This window comes from Onychomys torridus, chromosome 15 (genome assembly GCF_903995425.1).
Source record: "Onychomys torridus chromosome 15, mOncTor1.1, whole genome shotgun sequence".
In the NCBI taxonomy this organism is placed as follows: Eukaryota; Metazoa; Chordata; class Mammalia; order Rodentia; family Cricetidae; genus Onychomys; species Onychomys torridus.
In genome coordinates, this window is record NC_050457.1 from 21777151 (window position 1) to 21790743 (window position 13593).

Below are 13593 nucleotides of genomic sequence, written 5' to 3' on the forward strand. Positions count from 1 at the left end.
CTTACCAATTTAGCTAGACTGGCTGGCCAGGGAGCCCCAGAGATATGTCTGTCTCCATCTTACCAGTGTGGAGTTACAAATACCACTTTTTTAAAATGTGGGCACCGGAGACCAAGCTCAGGTCTTGGAGCTTGCTCAGCAAGCACTTCCCACTGAGCCATCCCATCTCCCCATGCCCTGACTCTTACATTGTTCCAGATGTCAGCTTATCCTTCACCTTTCTCTCAGGCTGCATGCCTTCCGAGCATTTCACAGAGCTCTTTTTTTCCTTCTTTCCTACTTGGATCACGGCAACAATGTCTCCTTCTCATGGCAAGAAACCGGCAAAAGGAATTAGAGCCGCAGCCCAAAGCCACAGGCTCAAGAGCCAGCCATAAAGAAACAACACCAATATCACGGCTGGCAAAGCCCTTTAATGGCACCTCCTCAGACTGCCTGGGGCCCAGAAACATGAGTTAGCTGAGGGATGGATAGCTGAAGACTTCTGAGAACCCAGCCACATCAGGACTAAAGGTTTAGCTAAAAGGTAGGAAGAAAAGTCTACCCAGAGAAACAGACGGTACACTGAAGACACATTCTAGACCTGAAATAGAAAGCACATACCACACATCCGGGTTTTCTGACACAGACCTACCTTCAAGCAAGGAATTTCCCGAGACTGTCCAGCCCAAAGGCAGCTCCAGTTGGCTCAGAGCCAGCACCAGCTCTTCATCCAAGGCAGGCAGTGCTTCTGCCGTCAGGGCAAATGGGGTCAGCAGCGTCTGGTGACTACAGGCCATGAGTCGGTCAGCCTGAGTGACCAGTAGACGAGCCAGTCTGCAGGCCATGTTGTCCACATAGGTCACTGAGCCGGAGCCCATGGTCACTGGGGAGTAGCCTTCCGAGCAGAGGCACACAGATACCATCACCGTCTCCTGAAGCCAGTGGCCTAGATAACAGGATAAGGAGCCACTCAGCCCATGTCTGAAGGAGCCTCACAGTAGTAGCCCTGGGTAGACTCTCCAGGGGACAAGTAGAAAATAGGGTATCATCTCCAAATGCCACCCTCCTGGGGGCTACTCCTGCACTGCTATCATCTTTTTTCGGTGACTCTGGGTTTTAAATGATCCTTTGGGAGCTCTGAGAACTTCAGAGCCTCACTCCACCAACCACAGTCCTTTGCCATACGTCCCCCTTCACATCTGCCCAACCCCTGGATTCCAGGCTGCCACCTGAGGGGTCTTCACTCTTTCTGTTCTGCCAGAAACACAGTCTCACATCCTTAGCCACTTATTGAGGCAACAGGTCTTTAAAACTGTATCAGACATCTATAGAAGTGCACCCTAATTCCACGGAGCTGCTTTGAATGCAGGGGGAAGACAACTAACTAGAGTCTGAGTAGATGAACACAGTCAACAAAGACCAGGCGCTCCCCCAGAACCCCTCCAGAAACGGCTCCTGTGTCTGGCAGATGTTCTCACTACTTCCAGTGTGGCTGGTCTCCCTGCTACCTCACTCCTTACACTTTTCTTTGCCTCGCCGTCCCGTTCTGCTAAGGCTTGTGAACTTCCGCCCAGTTATGTGTTTTTGTCTTCAGTAAAATTCCCAAGCATCAATAGCATCCAGACCCTTGAGACCACATCATGGCTGGACTAAGAAGAGTCACTGAGCTCCCCCTGAGCACAATGCCCTTGTACTCACTGGCAAGTGCTCATGGGCCTGCATCCTCCCGCCCCGCCTGACTCTCCAAGTTTTCCCCACAAAGGCTATGATGCCAGAATTCCAAAGACCAAGAGAGTCAGTCAGGCTTCCTAAAGAGGATCCATTGCCATCCTCACAGTGACTCTCAAAAGATGCCATCCCTGCTGGTGGTGGTGGCACACGCCTTTAATGCCAGCACTCGGGAGGCAGAGCCAGGCGGATCTCTGTGAGTTTGAGGCCAGCCTGGGCTACCAAGGAAAGGTTCCTTGGAAAGGCACCAAAACTACACAGAGAAACCCTGTCTCAAAAAACAAAAACAAAACAAAACAAAAAAAGTTATTCTTAGGGCTAGAAAGATGGCTCAGTGGTTAAGAGCACCAACTGCTCTTCCTGAGGTCCTGAGTTCAATTCCCGGGAACCACATGGTGGCTCACAACCACTTGTAATAAGATCTGGTGCCCTCTTCTGGCCTGCAGGGACACATGCAGGCAGAATACTGTATATATAATAAATAAAAATAAATCTTTAAAAAAAAAAGATGCCACCCCATTAGACTGTTCCATACAGTATAAATTGCAGAACATATCTTGGCTACCCTGGTGAACCTAACCATTTCCCTAACCATTTCCCAACACTCAAAGGTTACCTCAGTAAGTCTATCGCCAGGGAAGTTTAAGGTTAAGACATAGACTGTCGCTCACCCCCATGAAACCTGTCCAAATGAAGACAAGGCCATTAACAAGGGGAGGGGCTTACTCTCACACATCAGAGGGCAATGAGGTTGTAACAAGAAAGAAATGAAACAAAAAGTTTTCTGTCAGAAGGAACATTCTTGTCATTTTTATCCTTTCTCTAGCGATTGCTCACTAAAAGAGGAAACTGGGAAGAGAAAGGATGTCAATGTATTTGCCGGAGTGAAAGGGTATCGGGGAAGGGACCAACAGGGACCGAAGCAGAATGACAAGGGCCATTAACAAATACAGCAGAGTTTTTGTTTGATTGATTAATTGATTGGTTGTTTGATTTTCAAGACAGGGTTTCTCTGCGTAGCCCTGGCTGTCCTGGAACTTTGATTGATTGATTGATTGATTGATTGATCGATCGACCGATTGATTTTCAAGACAGGGTTTCTCTATGTAGCCCTGGTTGTCCTGTACACCACTGCCAAGCATTTGGGTTTGTTGCTGTTGTTGTTGTTATATGTGAGTTCCTGGGGCTGCCAGGCTGACCTGAGAGGAATGAGGAAGGAGAATGAGGACATGGTCTGTCATGTCACCTTCTCCAAAGCCAACTTCATTATCAGCCTGGGACTAAGGAGGGGACACCCAAGACACATCCTCCATTGGCTGCACCTAAGTACACCAGACCTTGAGAGCTGGGGACAGCCAGTGGGGTGAGCTTGCCAGGACTAAGTCAAGGCAGACACTACTGTAGAGACCCCAGGAGTTGGTGGCATAGGGCAAGTGTCCTCCCTAACAGCATGCACATACACCCATGTGAACTCCCGACCTTGGCGGGTGTTTCTTCTTCTTCCTTGTGATTCTCCTCTTGGCAGATACCCTGGAGGGAAGACACAGATGTCCCCCACCCCCACCACTCCAAGACCTCCTCACCTGGAATGCTGGATTGGAGAACATTATCCTCAATGCGCTCAGCAATCACCACGTGCCTCTGATGCGACCCGTCATAAATAAAGTAAAACTCGGCATCTTCGGGAAGATAAACATTTTTGCCAAATTTTGCACAGACCGTCCTCTGTCCCTGAAAAACGAAAGTCGGGGCATCAGTACACTTCCTTGTTCTGGCTCTGAGAAACCACAGGGGAAGGGCACAGGCCCACAACACTGACACTTGCCATATGCACTTCATGTGAATCAGCTCGAATGTCACAGAGCCCCTTCCAACAATGACTGTTTCCCAGGAACACCTTCCTGATATGTTTAGTATGAGAGTCAGGGCTGCCCTGAGCTGTTCCAAAAATCGAAAAAGGTCAAGGAATAGAAAAGAATTGTCTCTTTAATTTGCTACATATGTGATTTTTCAGTATCTTGAATTCCTATCCCCCAAACATCACTGTGCATAATGATATTATCCTGTATGTGGACTACCACTATAAATATAAAGGTTCATGATGTTTATTCTAAGCTCAGGCCCTAGCATGTGCTAGAACATTGTATACTGCATGAACCATAAATATTCACAGACATTTCTCAGATAAACAAGAATGCTCACGCACATGCTGTACCAACAGCATTGACTCTGTCTCCTCTGAGTAATGCCTAAGCCCTCTTTCTCATCTGGGTTGGCCTCCTCCTTTGTCTTAAGGGTTCCTGGCTAGTACAAAGCCTTACAAAGTGTCCTGTTTCCAAGAGGAAGCACTCTTCAAAGGAATGAGACACCAGGCTAGTGGTCTTGGTACAGGAGGCTTTGTTAGGGGCTAGCTGACAGCCATGCCTGACAGATCATCTCAGGATCCTGCAGGCCTCAAAGGATTCAGGATGCTCCCTGCCTGAAGTACAAAAAGGCAGCCCAGAGCAGGCCTCCAGGGAGAGGGGATGCATTCTGCCCAGCCTGGGGGAGTGGTAGGGAGGTAAAAGCAAGGAGTAGAACAGTCATCTACTCTAGAGACTTACAGAGTCTACTCGATGTGGAGAAGGCTCTGGGTGTCTGTGTAGTTGCCTAACAAAAATAAACCAGTTCTTATCCTGAGATGAAGTGGGGAAGAAGCAGGGAAGAGTCAGACGAAGGCTCTTGGACATGAGTGTCATCCTGACAGTCCCCTACAGCGGCATGACACTGTGATGCTGAGTTAAGTCCTTAAGGAGCAAGACATAGTCCAAATGGGGCTCCTCCTCCTAGTGACCATGTCATTATTTGATCAAAAATGTTGTAAATCCCACTCTCAGAAAGGCATCCAAAATCACGAAGTCCTGTAATCACAGTGTGCCGGGAAACACCCTGGTGCTGCTCAGTTGTGAATTGTCCTGTCTTTCACGTAAGCGTGTGTGTGTGTGTGTGTGTGTGTGTGTGTGTGTGTGTGTGTCACACAAGCGGAATCGATAGAAAGTGACGTGCCAAGGACAAATCTACCATACCACAGCTTGAGCCAGAGCACAGGAAGGGGAGCTGAAAAGCAAAAAACCAAAACAATAGCACCGTTTGACAGGCCTGAGAGGAGGAAGCTCAGTCGGCTTTCCATTTCCTAACAACGAAGCACAGCTTGCTTTCATCCCGCTCCTGGTTGCTACAGGGCTGCAAATTCTCCACAGACGGGCCCTGCCCTGGCCTGTTGGTGGTTTTTGTAAAACACAGAGCAGATTGTATAAACAGATCAAAGATTTCCACCGATCACGAAGATCTCTAATCTGCACCAACTCCAAACAACGGTCAGATTAGTCTTTCATCTGGCCAGGGGAACAAGGACTACCACTTAGGCAAGAGTTTCACCACAACTTTTCCAGGTTCAACCCTCCCCTGACCACACAGTCGCAACACACGGTGTTGCCCTCCCAAGAACACACCATGCTTTTTGATGGTAAAGACGCAGGTCCACTCCAGAGAGGTGACCTCGTTGTCCCAACAACAAGGATGATACTCAGAATAAAAGGGATCTCCCATGTAGTCGCCACAAGGACATTAAGTACAATCAAGGATTCTGGCTAGGAAAGGAGCTGTTGAGACAGAGGCAGGGAGGTGGGAGAGGATGGCGGAGAAAGGAAACCTGTTGGTAGAAGAGCAAGGACATCGGCATCAGGCAAAGGAACGGGAGCTCAAACAAAAGCAACTGAGCGGAGCTGTGTAAGAGATCCCGAGAAGGGCGTACCGAAAGAACGGGCTGAGCATGTGAGTGCCAATAATCGGCTGCAGGTGACAACCCCAGGCCGAGACTGAGGTCTCTCTGGCCACCGTGGCCACTGAAAGCCTACCACACTTCTCACGAAGCCACTCACTTCCCATGTGGTAAGGACAGACTCCACTTACAGAACTGCCACATACAAACCTCGCTTATGCCCCCATTTGAACTCAGCTACTGGCTTTGCTTTTGACAACTGAACACAGTAACCTGTCCTGATGAAACCAATGGATCAATGCCAGAATCACAACTGTTGATGGGTGTGTTAGCACCTTTCTGTCAACTCACTGGGCCCCACAGACAAAATTCTCAAATACTTTAGAACTGGTTCATTTTGGGCTGGAGAGATGGCTCAGCTGTTAAGAGCACTGGCTGCTCTCCCAGAGGACCAGGGTTCAATTCCCAGCACCCACATGGCAGCTCACAGCTGTCTGTAACTCCAGTTCCAGGGGATCCAACAGCCTCACACAGACATACATGCAGGCAAAATAGCAATGTACATAAAATAAAAATAAATCATTAAAAAAAATAGTGCCTTGAAACTTGTGGAAACAATGAGAGACACACAAGGCAAGGTTATCTTTCCAAATTAATCTACACATTTAACATAGTCCACTCAGAACCCAAGATGAATATTTTCCAAGAAAATGGAACAAAATTATTCAAAAGTCTATTTGGAAGAGTAAATAAGAATAAAGATTTGGACAGGAAAGAGTATTTGCGTGGTGCAGAGAGGTAAAAGCCCTTGCCATACCAGAGCAAAATCAAGAATAAAACCAGGGTCTTGTAAACAGTATGACAGTGGCAAGAGAGACAGAACTCAAAGTAGACCAGAGACAAAGACGTAGACATTTGGAAACTGCATAATAAAGATGGTGGTGTCTCAGATCAGCAGGGAAGGAATGGTCTCTTCTTCTTTGTGGGTTTATGTTCTAACCTGTGTGTTAGAAGGACTTTGTCCTTAAACTGTCCCTGTAGGGTGACTATACTAGCCCAATTACTGGGCTATCTCACACTAATGTTCCCTTTATCACACTAATGTGCTCATCCACCATGCAGGGCACCTGCATATACTATATACATATATATATATATATATATATATATATATATATATATATATATATATATACATATATATATACTCTGTCAATGATGATGTTATTTGCTAGGCAATTTTTACTTTTAGTTTCTAAACTATTTAATGTGTTTGGCCAATAAGCAGAGTATTTTCAAATCAGATCATGATAATAATGATTTAAAACACAAGGCACTGGAAAGACAGCTCATGCACAATCATGAGGACCTGACTTTCATCCCCAGAACCCACATTAAAAACAAATAAATAAATAAATAAATAAGCACAACGGCACACACTTGTAATCCCAGTTCTCAGGAGGAAGACACAGATTGATCCCTGAAGTCCAGCCAGCCTAGCCTACTTGGCAAGCTCCAAGCCAGTGAGAGTCCACCCCAAAAATCCAAGGTTAATAGCATCCTGAGGAAAGACACCCTATGTTGATTTCTGACCTCCATGCACACCCACAGGGACACACACATCACCACCACCACCACCCATACACACACACTACAATTAGAAAGTGTTTCCTTGTGATTTTCTCACTTTATTCTACAAGACAACCTATGAGGTATGATCCTCATTTCTAAAGGAGAATACCTGAAAAGATCAGGTCTAGTGGCCAACGTGGACCTTCCTATGCCAGATCCAGCACGCTTTTCCCTATATCACATTACTGTACAACCAGCAAATACCCACCTGCTTGGTAACATTTAGTCCTGGGTTTATAATCTCAAACTCCTAGGCACATTTAAGTAAACATATATTTGAGACACTTAACACAAAGCTTCTCCTCCTGAAATCTATGGGTGGGGGTGGCATTCCTTCAACTCCCTGCACATACATGTGGTGGTGACATTTACCTATAGGTAGTTCTCTCTGTTCAAGACTCTTGGAAGGCAACACAAGGTACATATGATCCTAACAAGTTAAGAACCACTGAATTAAAGCATGTTTAAGGCAATTCGTTTTTTATAGTGTAAAATATCAGGATTATTCAAACTTAACACCCAACAAAATTAATGTCAACACAAATTGGAGGAGAAATATCAGAATATCATTTATTTTTAAAGGAAGGCTGATTTCCCTATAGGTCAAAAGACTTACAAAGCATCCCTTCAGCTGTTGCCTTTGGAATAGGAATGCCTTCTACCTCCAGATAGGATGATATGGACAGCAAAAAGTCAACATTCAGCCCGTAGGGACTAAGGGGAGGGACAAATTAAAAGGCCCTTCTTCTTCGGGACATCAGAGTGGGATAGAAACTATGAGGACCCGTGACAGGTGCCACCAGACAGTGGACAGACAACATGCTTAAGGGGATACTTTAAGTTCACACTTAACAGAAATGTTATTTCAAATGAAACTGAAATTTCTAAAAATTTTAATCACAACAAGAAGAATAACTGTAAATGAAAGGTGTATGTTAATGTTCAGGAAGCGATCCGTTAGCCAAACTTGTGCATTAAACTCAGCAATTCAATAAGTATAAACATACAAACCAAAAGGTCACTGTGACCTGCGTACCTGGTGGACTGATGTGCCACTCTAGAATTGAAATGACCTTGGTTTCTCTAACAGCAAAAGCATGCAAAAAGTAATTCCAGGCAGAGATTCCCTACAAGACCAGAGCAGACCCGGCCCTCCATCTCTCCCACTCTGGAGATGGGGCTCCAACCCAAGGCCTCATAACGCTAGGTAAATGTTTACGCATTGAGCCGCAGCTCAGGCCTTCAGAATAGGTTTTTAAGAGCACTCAGTTAGGTTAATTTCCAAATTACTAATTTACAGATGACATGAAGGCGTGAGACTCACAGACATTGAACACAAATACCTGACTCTTCCACGACTCCCACATGGTAGTGGGAGACACGCTGGGTGGGGTGTGAGAAAACAGAAATTATGATCTCCACCCCCAGATGGGCATGGCAGGACACACTTGTAATCCTAACACTCAGGAGGCTGAGGCTAGGGGACTGCTGTGAGTTTGAGACTAGCCTGTGCCGCACAGTGAATTTAAGGTCAGTTTGGGATACATAGAAAGATACTATCTCAAAAAAACAAAAACAAAAAACCCAACAACAACAACAAAAACCTCACCACCCCCATCCTTGCATTCACTTAATATTCACTTGGTCTCAAAACAGTGAGTCACAACAATAAAATATTGTTTAACAACTGGACACAGGATGGGATTTTAGTTTGTAATTAGTTAGCACGAGTGGGTCTTGAGAGACACGTAATGCTAATTCCACACTATCCAGAGCTGTAGAAACGTAGTAATCCCTCTAGGAATGAGTAGAGTCCAGCTATACTCTACCGGCTCGGACACACCTGGGCCAGGCAATGCTTCAGTATAAAAACAGACAAAACTGGCCACATGTTTAGAGGAAAGTGACAGGGATGTCAAAGAGATGCAAAAGGCGTGGTGTCACAGGAAGAACAATTGAAGGAACCGGAGCTGTTCTGTCGGAGCAGAGTAGACTCCTGGGTAAACAGTCACACTGCAAACATCTGAGGGTCCGCCATGCCCGTGAGGGATTAGATGTGCTCTGCAGGCCCCTGGGGAAAGCCCAGAACAATGGAGGGAAGGCTGGGGACAGAGTTCAGCTCGGGGAGAGCACTGTGAGGACCAGAGATGCACAGAACTGTCAGGCTTCAAAGTAGGGGAATGAGCATTACCCGGAGACAGGGAACCTCTGTGGCCACTGTCATCTTTTTGTTTGGCTTATCTGTGTGCTCTACAAGACAACAGTGCTAAACCAGACCCAGTCCTGGGAGCCCAGAGCCCATACCATCTGCTGCAGAATTAGAGATGAGTTGCTCACTGAATAACTGAGTACGTTTCATTCCAATCCATTCCTCTGCATGCTTCTGCTCTTGGGCGGATGCTTAACTCAGTTGTGTCTGGTCCACTGGTGATTTTCAAACAAATCAACAGAACCCTGTAGTTCTAATGGAAGGATACTGGGAATTTAAAAACACCACTCAAATTTCATTTGGGGATCGCATTCCTTATTCTTTTTAGAATTAAATCTTTAAAGACTGCTATTTGCTTTAGTGGATTGCTAAACAAATTTGATGATCCCAGAGAGGCTCTGAACCACCAGGCTCAGTTGAGTTGACACATTTAAATTTTAATTTAAATTTAAATTTAAAATTTAAGAATAAAATTGCAATTGTAAAATCTTGTGAGGTTTATATTTTGAAGTTCTCTATAATGCTCTAGGAGAAAATATTTCTCCTATAAAAAGTTTCCACATCACCTCTTTTGGATCTTTATGCCCCTCTGCTCCAGGCCCTCTGCTCCCTAATGAAAGACAACACTCTATCAGTGACCATCGTCACCAGTGGTCAAAGAAAATATTTCCCCAGACTCTTTTTATAATCCACAACTTGAATGGCTTGACAATTACCACACAGTAAAAGACTGTGAGGTCCCACATTTGGAGTCATCTTGTGCCCATACAGACAGCAACCACACGTGCTTATTATTTAACATTTGAGGACTGTGGGTTTATATCAAACCAAATGCTGTCTGATGGTCAGGGTAGTTCGGCTGACCACTTCAAACACGCCAAACCTAAACCAAGACACAGAATACAAAGAACCTTAAGTCTCTGTAAACTGATCCATCCTGGGCAAAGATCAGTGTTCTAACCATGGAAAGTCTCCCTTCAGGGGCAGACCACTGAGGCCCTGTGCTCCACAGGAGGACCCTCTGGGAAGTATAAGAACCAGGTACAGTACCACTGTCATCTGGGCAGCAGCTGAACCAGAACACCTAGCTCTTCTGTGCTCGCCAGACATGCACCATGTAGACACATACCACAGAGTAGGCTATTCCTAAGGACACTGAAGACCCTGCCAAGGAATACCACATGCAAGCTAAAGAATCAGGCCATCCTCAGCATCCACACTAAGGATCCGAGTCCTTAGTTTATAAGTAAAGATACTGAAGACCCATAAGAACACTGGGTCTGGAGTCACAGGCCATTTCACAGCCCTCCATCTGATTATGCTTCCAGTAGCTTCAAGCTCTCAGAAGAGTGCCAACCTCTGACCTCCAAATGAGTCCCCAGCACTGGGAAGAACTTTTATTTAAGAAGAAAGAAAGAAAGAAAATCAATAGCCCTCTGCCAATCCCCTCTTCCCAATGGCCCCCACACCTCCACTGTCTTTTGTCACCAGACTAAAAGCAAGGCAGGACTACTCTCTCCATCTCCCCCTTTCCCAGCATGGAAAACAGGAAGCCTGGGCCGGCAGAAACATGGAGGCAGTTGGGAGGAGCATCCAGAGGGTCTTCAGCCCCTGCCTTTCACACGGTGCAGGGAAGCAGGAAGAACTCTGCTCAGGGCAGATGGGAAGTAAAAATTAACAGCAGCAGATGACAACAGTGTTGAGGGGAAGAAGAGCTGGAAGAGGTAGCCAACAAGCAATGGAATCAAAGCCTGGAGCTGGAGAATGCAAGATTAATGAAAATGGAGAAAAATACAAAGCCTAACAGGGACCAGGGCCTGTAAATCTTAAGAAGGAATAAGGAGAGAGGTCAGGGAGGAAATGGGCCCCAGCTTGGGCGCCAACAAACCAGGAACTGAGGGCAAAAGAGACACTTTGCAATGTCTCTTTTCCTGGTAGTGACAAGTGAGAGTCCTTTCCAAAGTCCTCCTTCCCAACTAACCACATGGCTAAGTCTGTGTTGGGGTGGGGGGGTGCCCCCTCAAGCAACGGTCCCAAGCTCATTCTCCACCCCTTCAGGCAGCTTGGCCATTCAGAAGCCGCCTCTGCCAGCCTTGTCTTTTCCTGACTCTCCTTTAGTACATTCCCTTTCTTGTTGTCATTGTGCACTCTTGATCTACCATGCCCACTCCTCCCTCACCCCTTATCTCTCCCCCACCCACCATCCCCCCCTCAGGTCAACTGCTTGAGGCTCTAAGCCAGAAAAAAAAGACCTGCTACAGAGATGCCAGATCTTGGCTTCCCCAAAGGTATTATCTGGCCGAAGTAAATTGGGACCCATCCCTCCTCTATACTTCAGCACAAGGTCCAGAAGTGTGAGCGGAGCAACTGTAGCCACAGACACAGAGAGCTAAATGAGAAAAGCCTGAGAGTGGAGTTAATCGTGTTAAAAATAATCCTTGCATTTCCTCAGTGATCGCTGTGAACCCTAGAGACTCCACAGGTAAGTAAGTAATTGGCTCTGGATCCTCCCAGGAGGCAGTGCTAAATGTCTGCATTTGTCCATTTGTATTCAAGATACATGCAGAGAATATACTGTGTGTTTGGGCTAAAATAAACAACGTGCCCCCATCAAACTCTTCTAGTGGGGAGACATAGGCAATAAGTAAATAATTATTCATCTGATAAGTGCATAAATGCAGCAGAAGGTAAGGCTGGGTAAGGGGAATGGAGCTGCAGACAGCAGGAAAGAGCCTCTAATACAATGTTATTTTAACAGAGACCTAAATAAAGCAGGGACATAGCCACGTGGATATGAAAGAGCAAATGAGGCAGAAAGGCCAGCAGGAGCAAAGGCCCTGAGGTAACAAGAACTGGAGTGTGTGAGAAACAGTGAGGAAACTTGCTAATACATCACAGGAGGAGGAGGAGGAGGAGGAGAGGAGGAGGAGAAGGAGGAGGAGGAGGAGGAAGCAGCAAGGCCAGAGACAAGTGGAGACCATCCAAAGGACTTGGCTGGTGAGTCCAATTTGCCATAGAAAAGTAACACGATGTGGTGTTGAAAGGATCATTCTGGTTGTTTTATTGAAAATAAACCAGAATAGGGCAAGGTTAAATCTGGGGAAGCCAGTACATCAGTCCAGGCAAGATACGAGGGGGCATCCTTACTGTTCTGATAGAAGCTCCACCTCAGCACCCCCCCCAATACAATCTAAACCCTGCCCCTCAGAAAGCCTCCTCCCCAGGGCTCCTCAAGATTGTGCCTACAGGGTATTTAGCTCCGGTCCACCGACCTGACATGTGATTTCGCCTCTTCCCCCGAGATTACCCAGGAATGCTTTGCTCAGATTAAACCTGGTCCTTTACTTTTAATTCGGCTCAATTTGGCTTATTGCATCATCTGAAGAACCTATTACCAGGGATTCAAAATGCTTATCACTTACAGAGCTCTGTCTGCTTATCACTGAGGCAGATTCTAGGACTCTCTCTGCCTAAAAGGGCTGATACAGCTGTTTTCTACATCACACTGGTGTCCGGTTCTGCTTCTCCCAGACCACAGCAGCTCCAGCAGCCACCAGGGCAAAAAGCAGCCAAATGGGGCTGCAGTGAGCTGATGCTTAGGGTAGGCTTAGAACTTGTGGCCCCTCGTGTCATTCTTAAAGGGAGATGGGTGAGTAGACAAAACAGAGGGAATAACCCCTCCAGTGGCTTTTACTAGCCACTACTTACAGCATCCAATGATTAAATGGCCATGTGGGTCAGTAGCATTTTACCTTAAACATGGAAATAGTTTTGAGCGTCCTCTAACTCCCGCTGTGACTACTGGGATTCAGATTTTTCTAATGTCATCTACAAACAATCAACAGGCATATACAAACTGAGATGGCTTACAGACCATTCCATGACAGGTGCCTATGTGAAAACAGTGTATTGTTTTCTGAAGTTGCTTAGCACCCACAAGAATAACAGTGGCCACCATAGGAGCCCTCTGTACCCACCTTAATCTTCAAAGACTACATTCTGTATGCTTCAAATATATGGCATTCTGGAAAAGACAAAACTATGGAAATGGGGGAGGGGGTGGAGATTAGTGGCTCCCAGGGTATAGTGAGCAGGGAAATTGTGAATAAGCAGGTCATTGTATTAGTTATTTTGTTTGTTGCTATGCCAAAATGCCCCCCAAAAGCACTTCCATAAGAAAGGGTTTATTTGGGGGGGTTGGGGTTTAGTTCAGTGGTAGAGTGCTTGCCTAGCAAGTGCAAGGCCCTGGGTTTGGTCCTCAGCTCCAAAGGGGGGGCGGGTG

General features: G+C 46.2%; 1 protein-coding gene across 1 annotated transcript in view; it reads right to left on the reverse strand.

Moving 5' to 3' along the window:
* Positions 1-13593, reverse strand: part of Arhgef28 (Rho guanine nucleotide exchange factor 28) — a 328408-nt gene that overhangs the window by 203000 nt on the left and 111815 nt on the right. The window contains exons 3-4 of the mRNA XM_036206820.1: positions 3294-3441; positions 635-928 (exon numbers count right to left, since the gene is read on the reverse strand). Of these exons, the coding sequence (XP_036062713.1) occupies positions 635-928; positions 3294-3441 (442 nt within the window). The remainder of the gene's footprint in view (positions 1-634; positions 929-3293; positions 3442-13593) is intronic.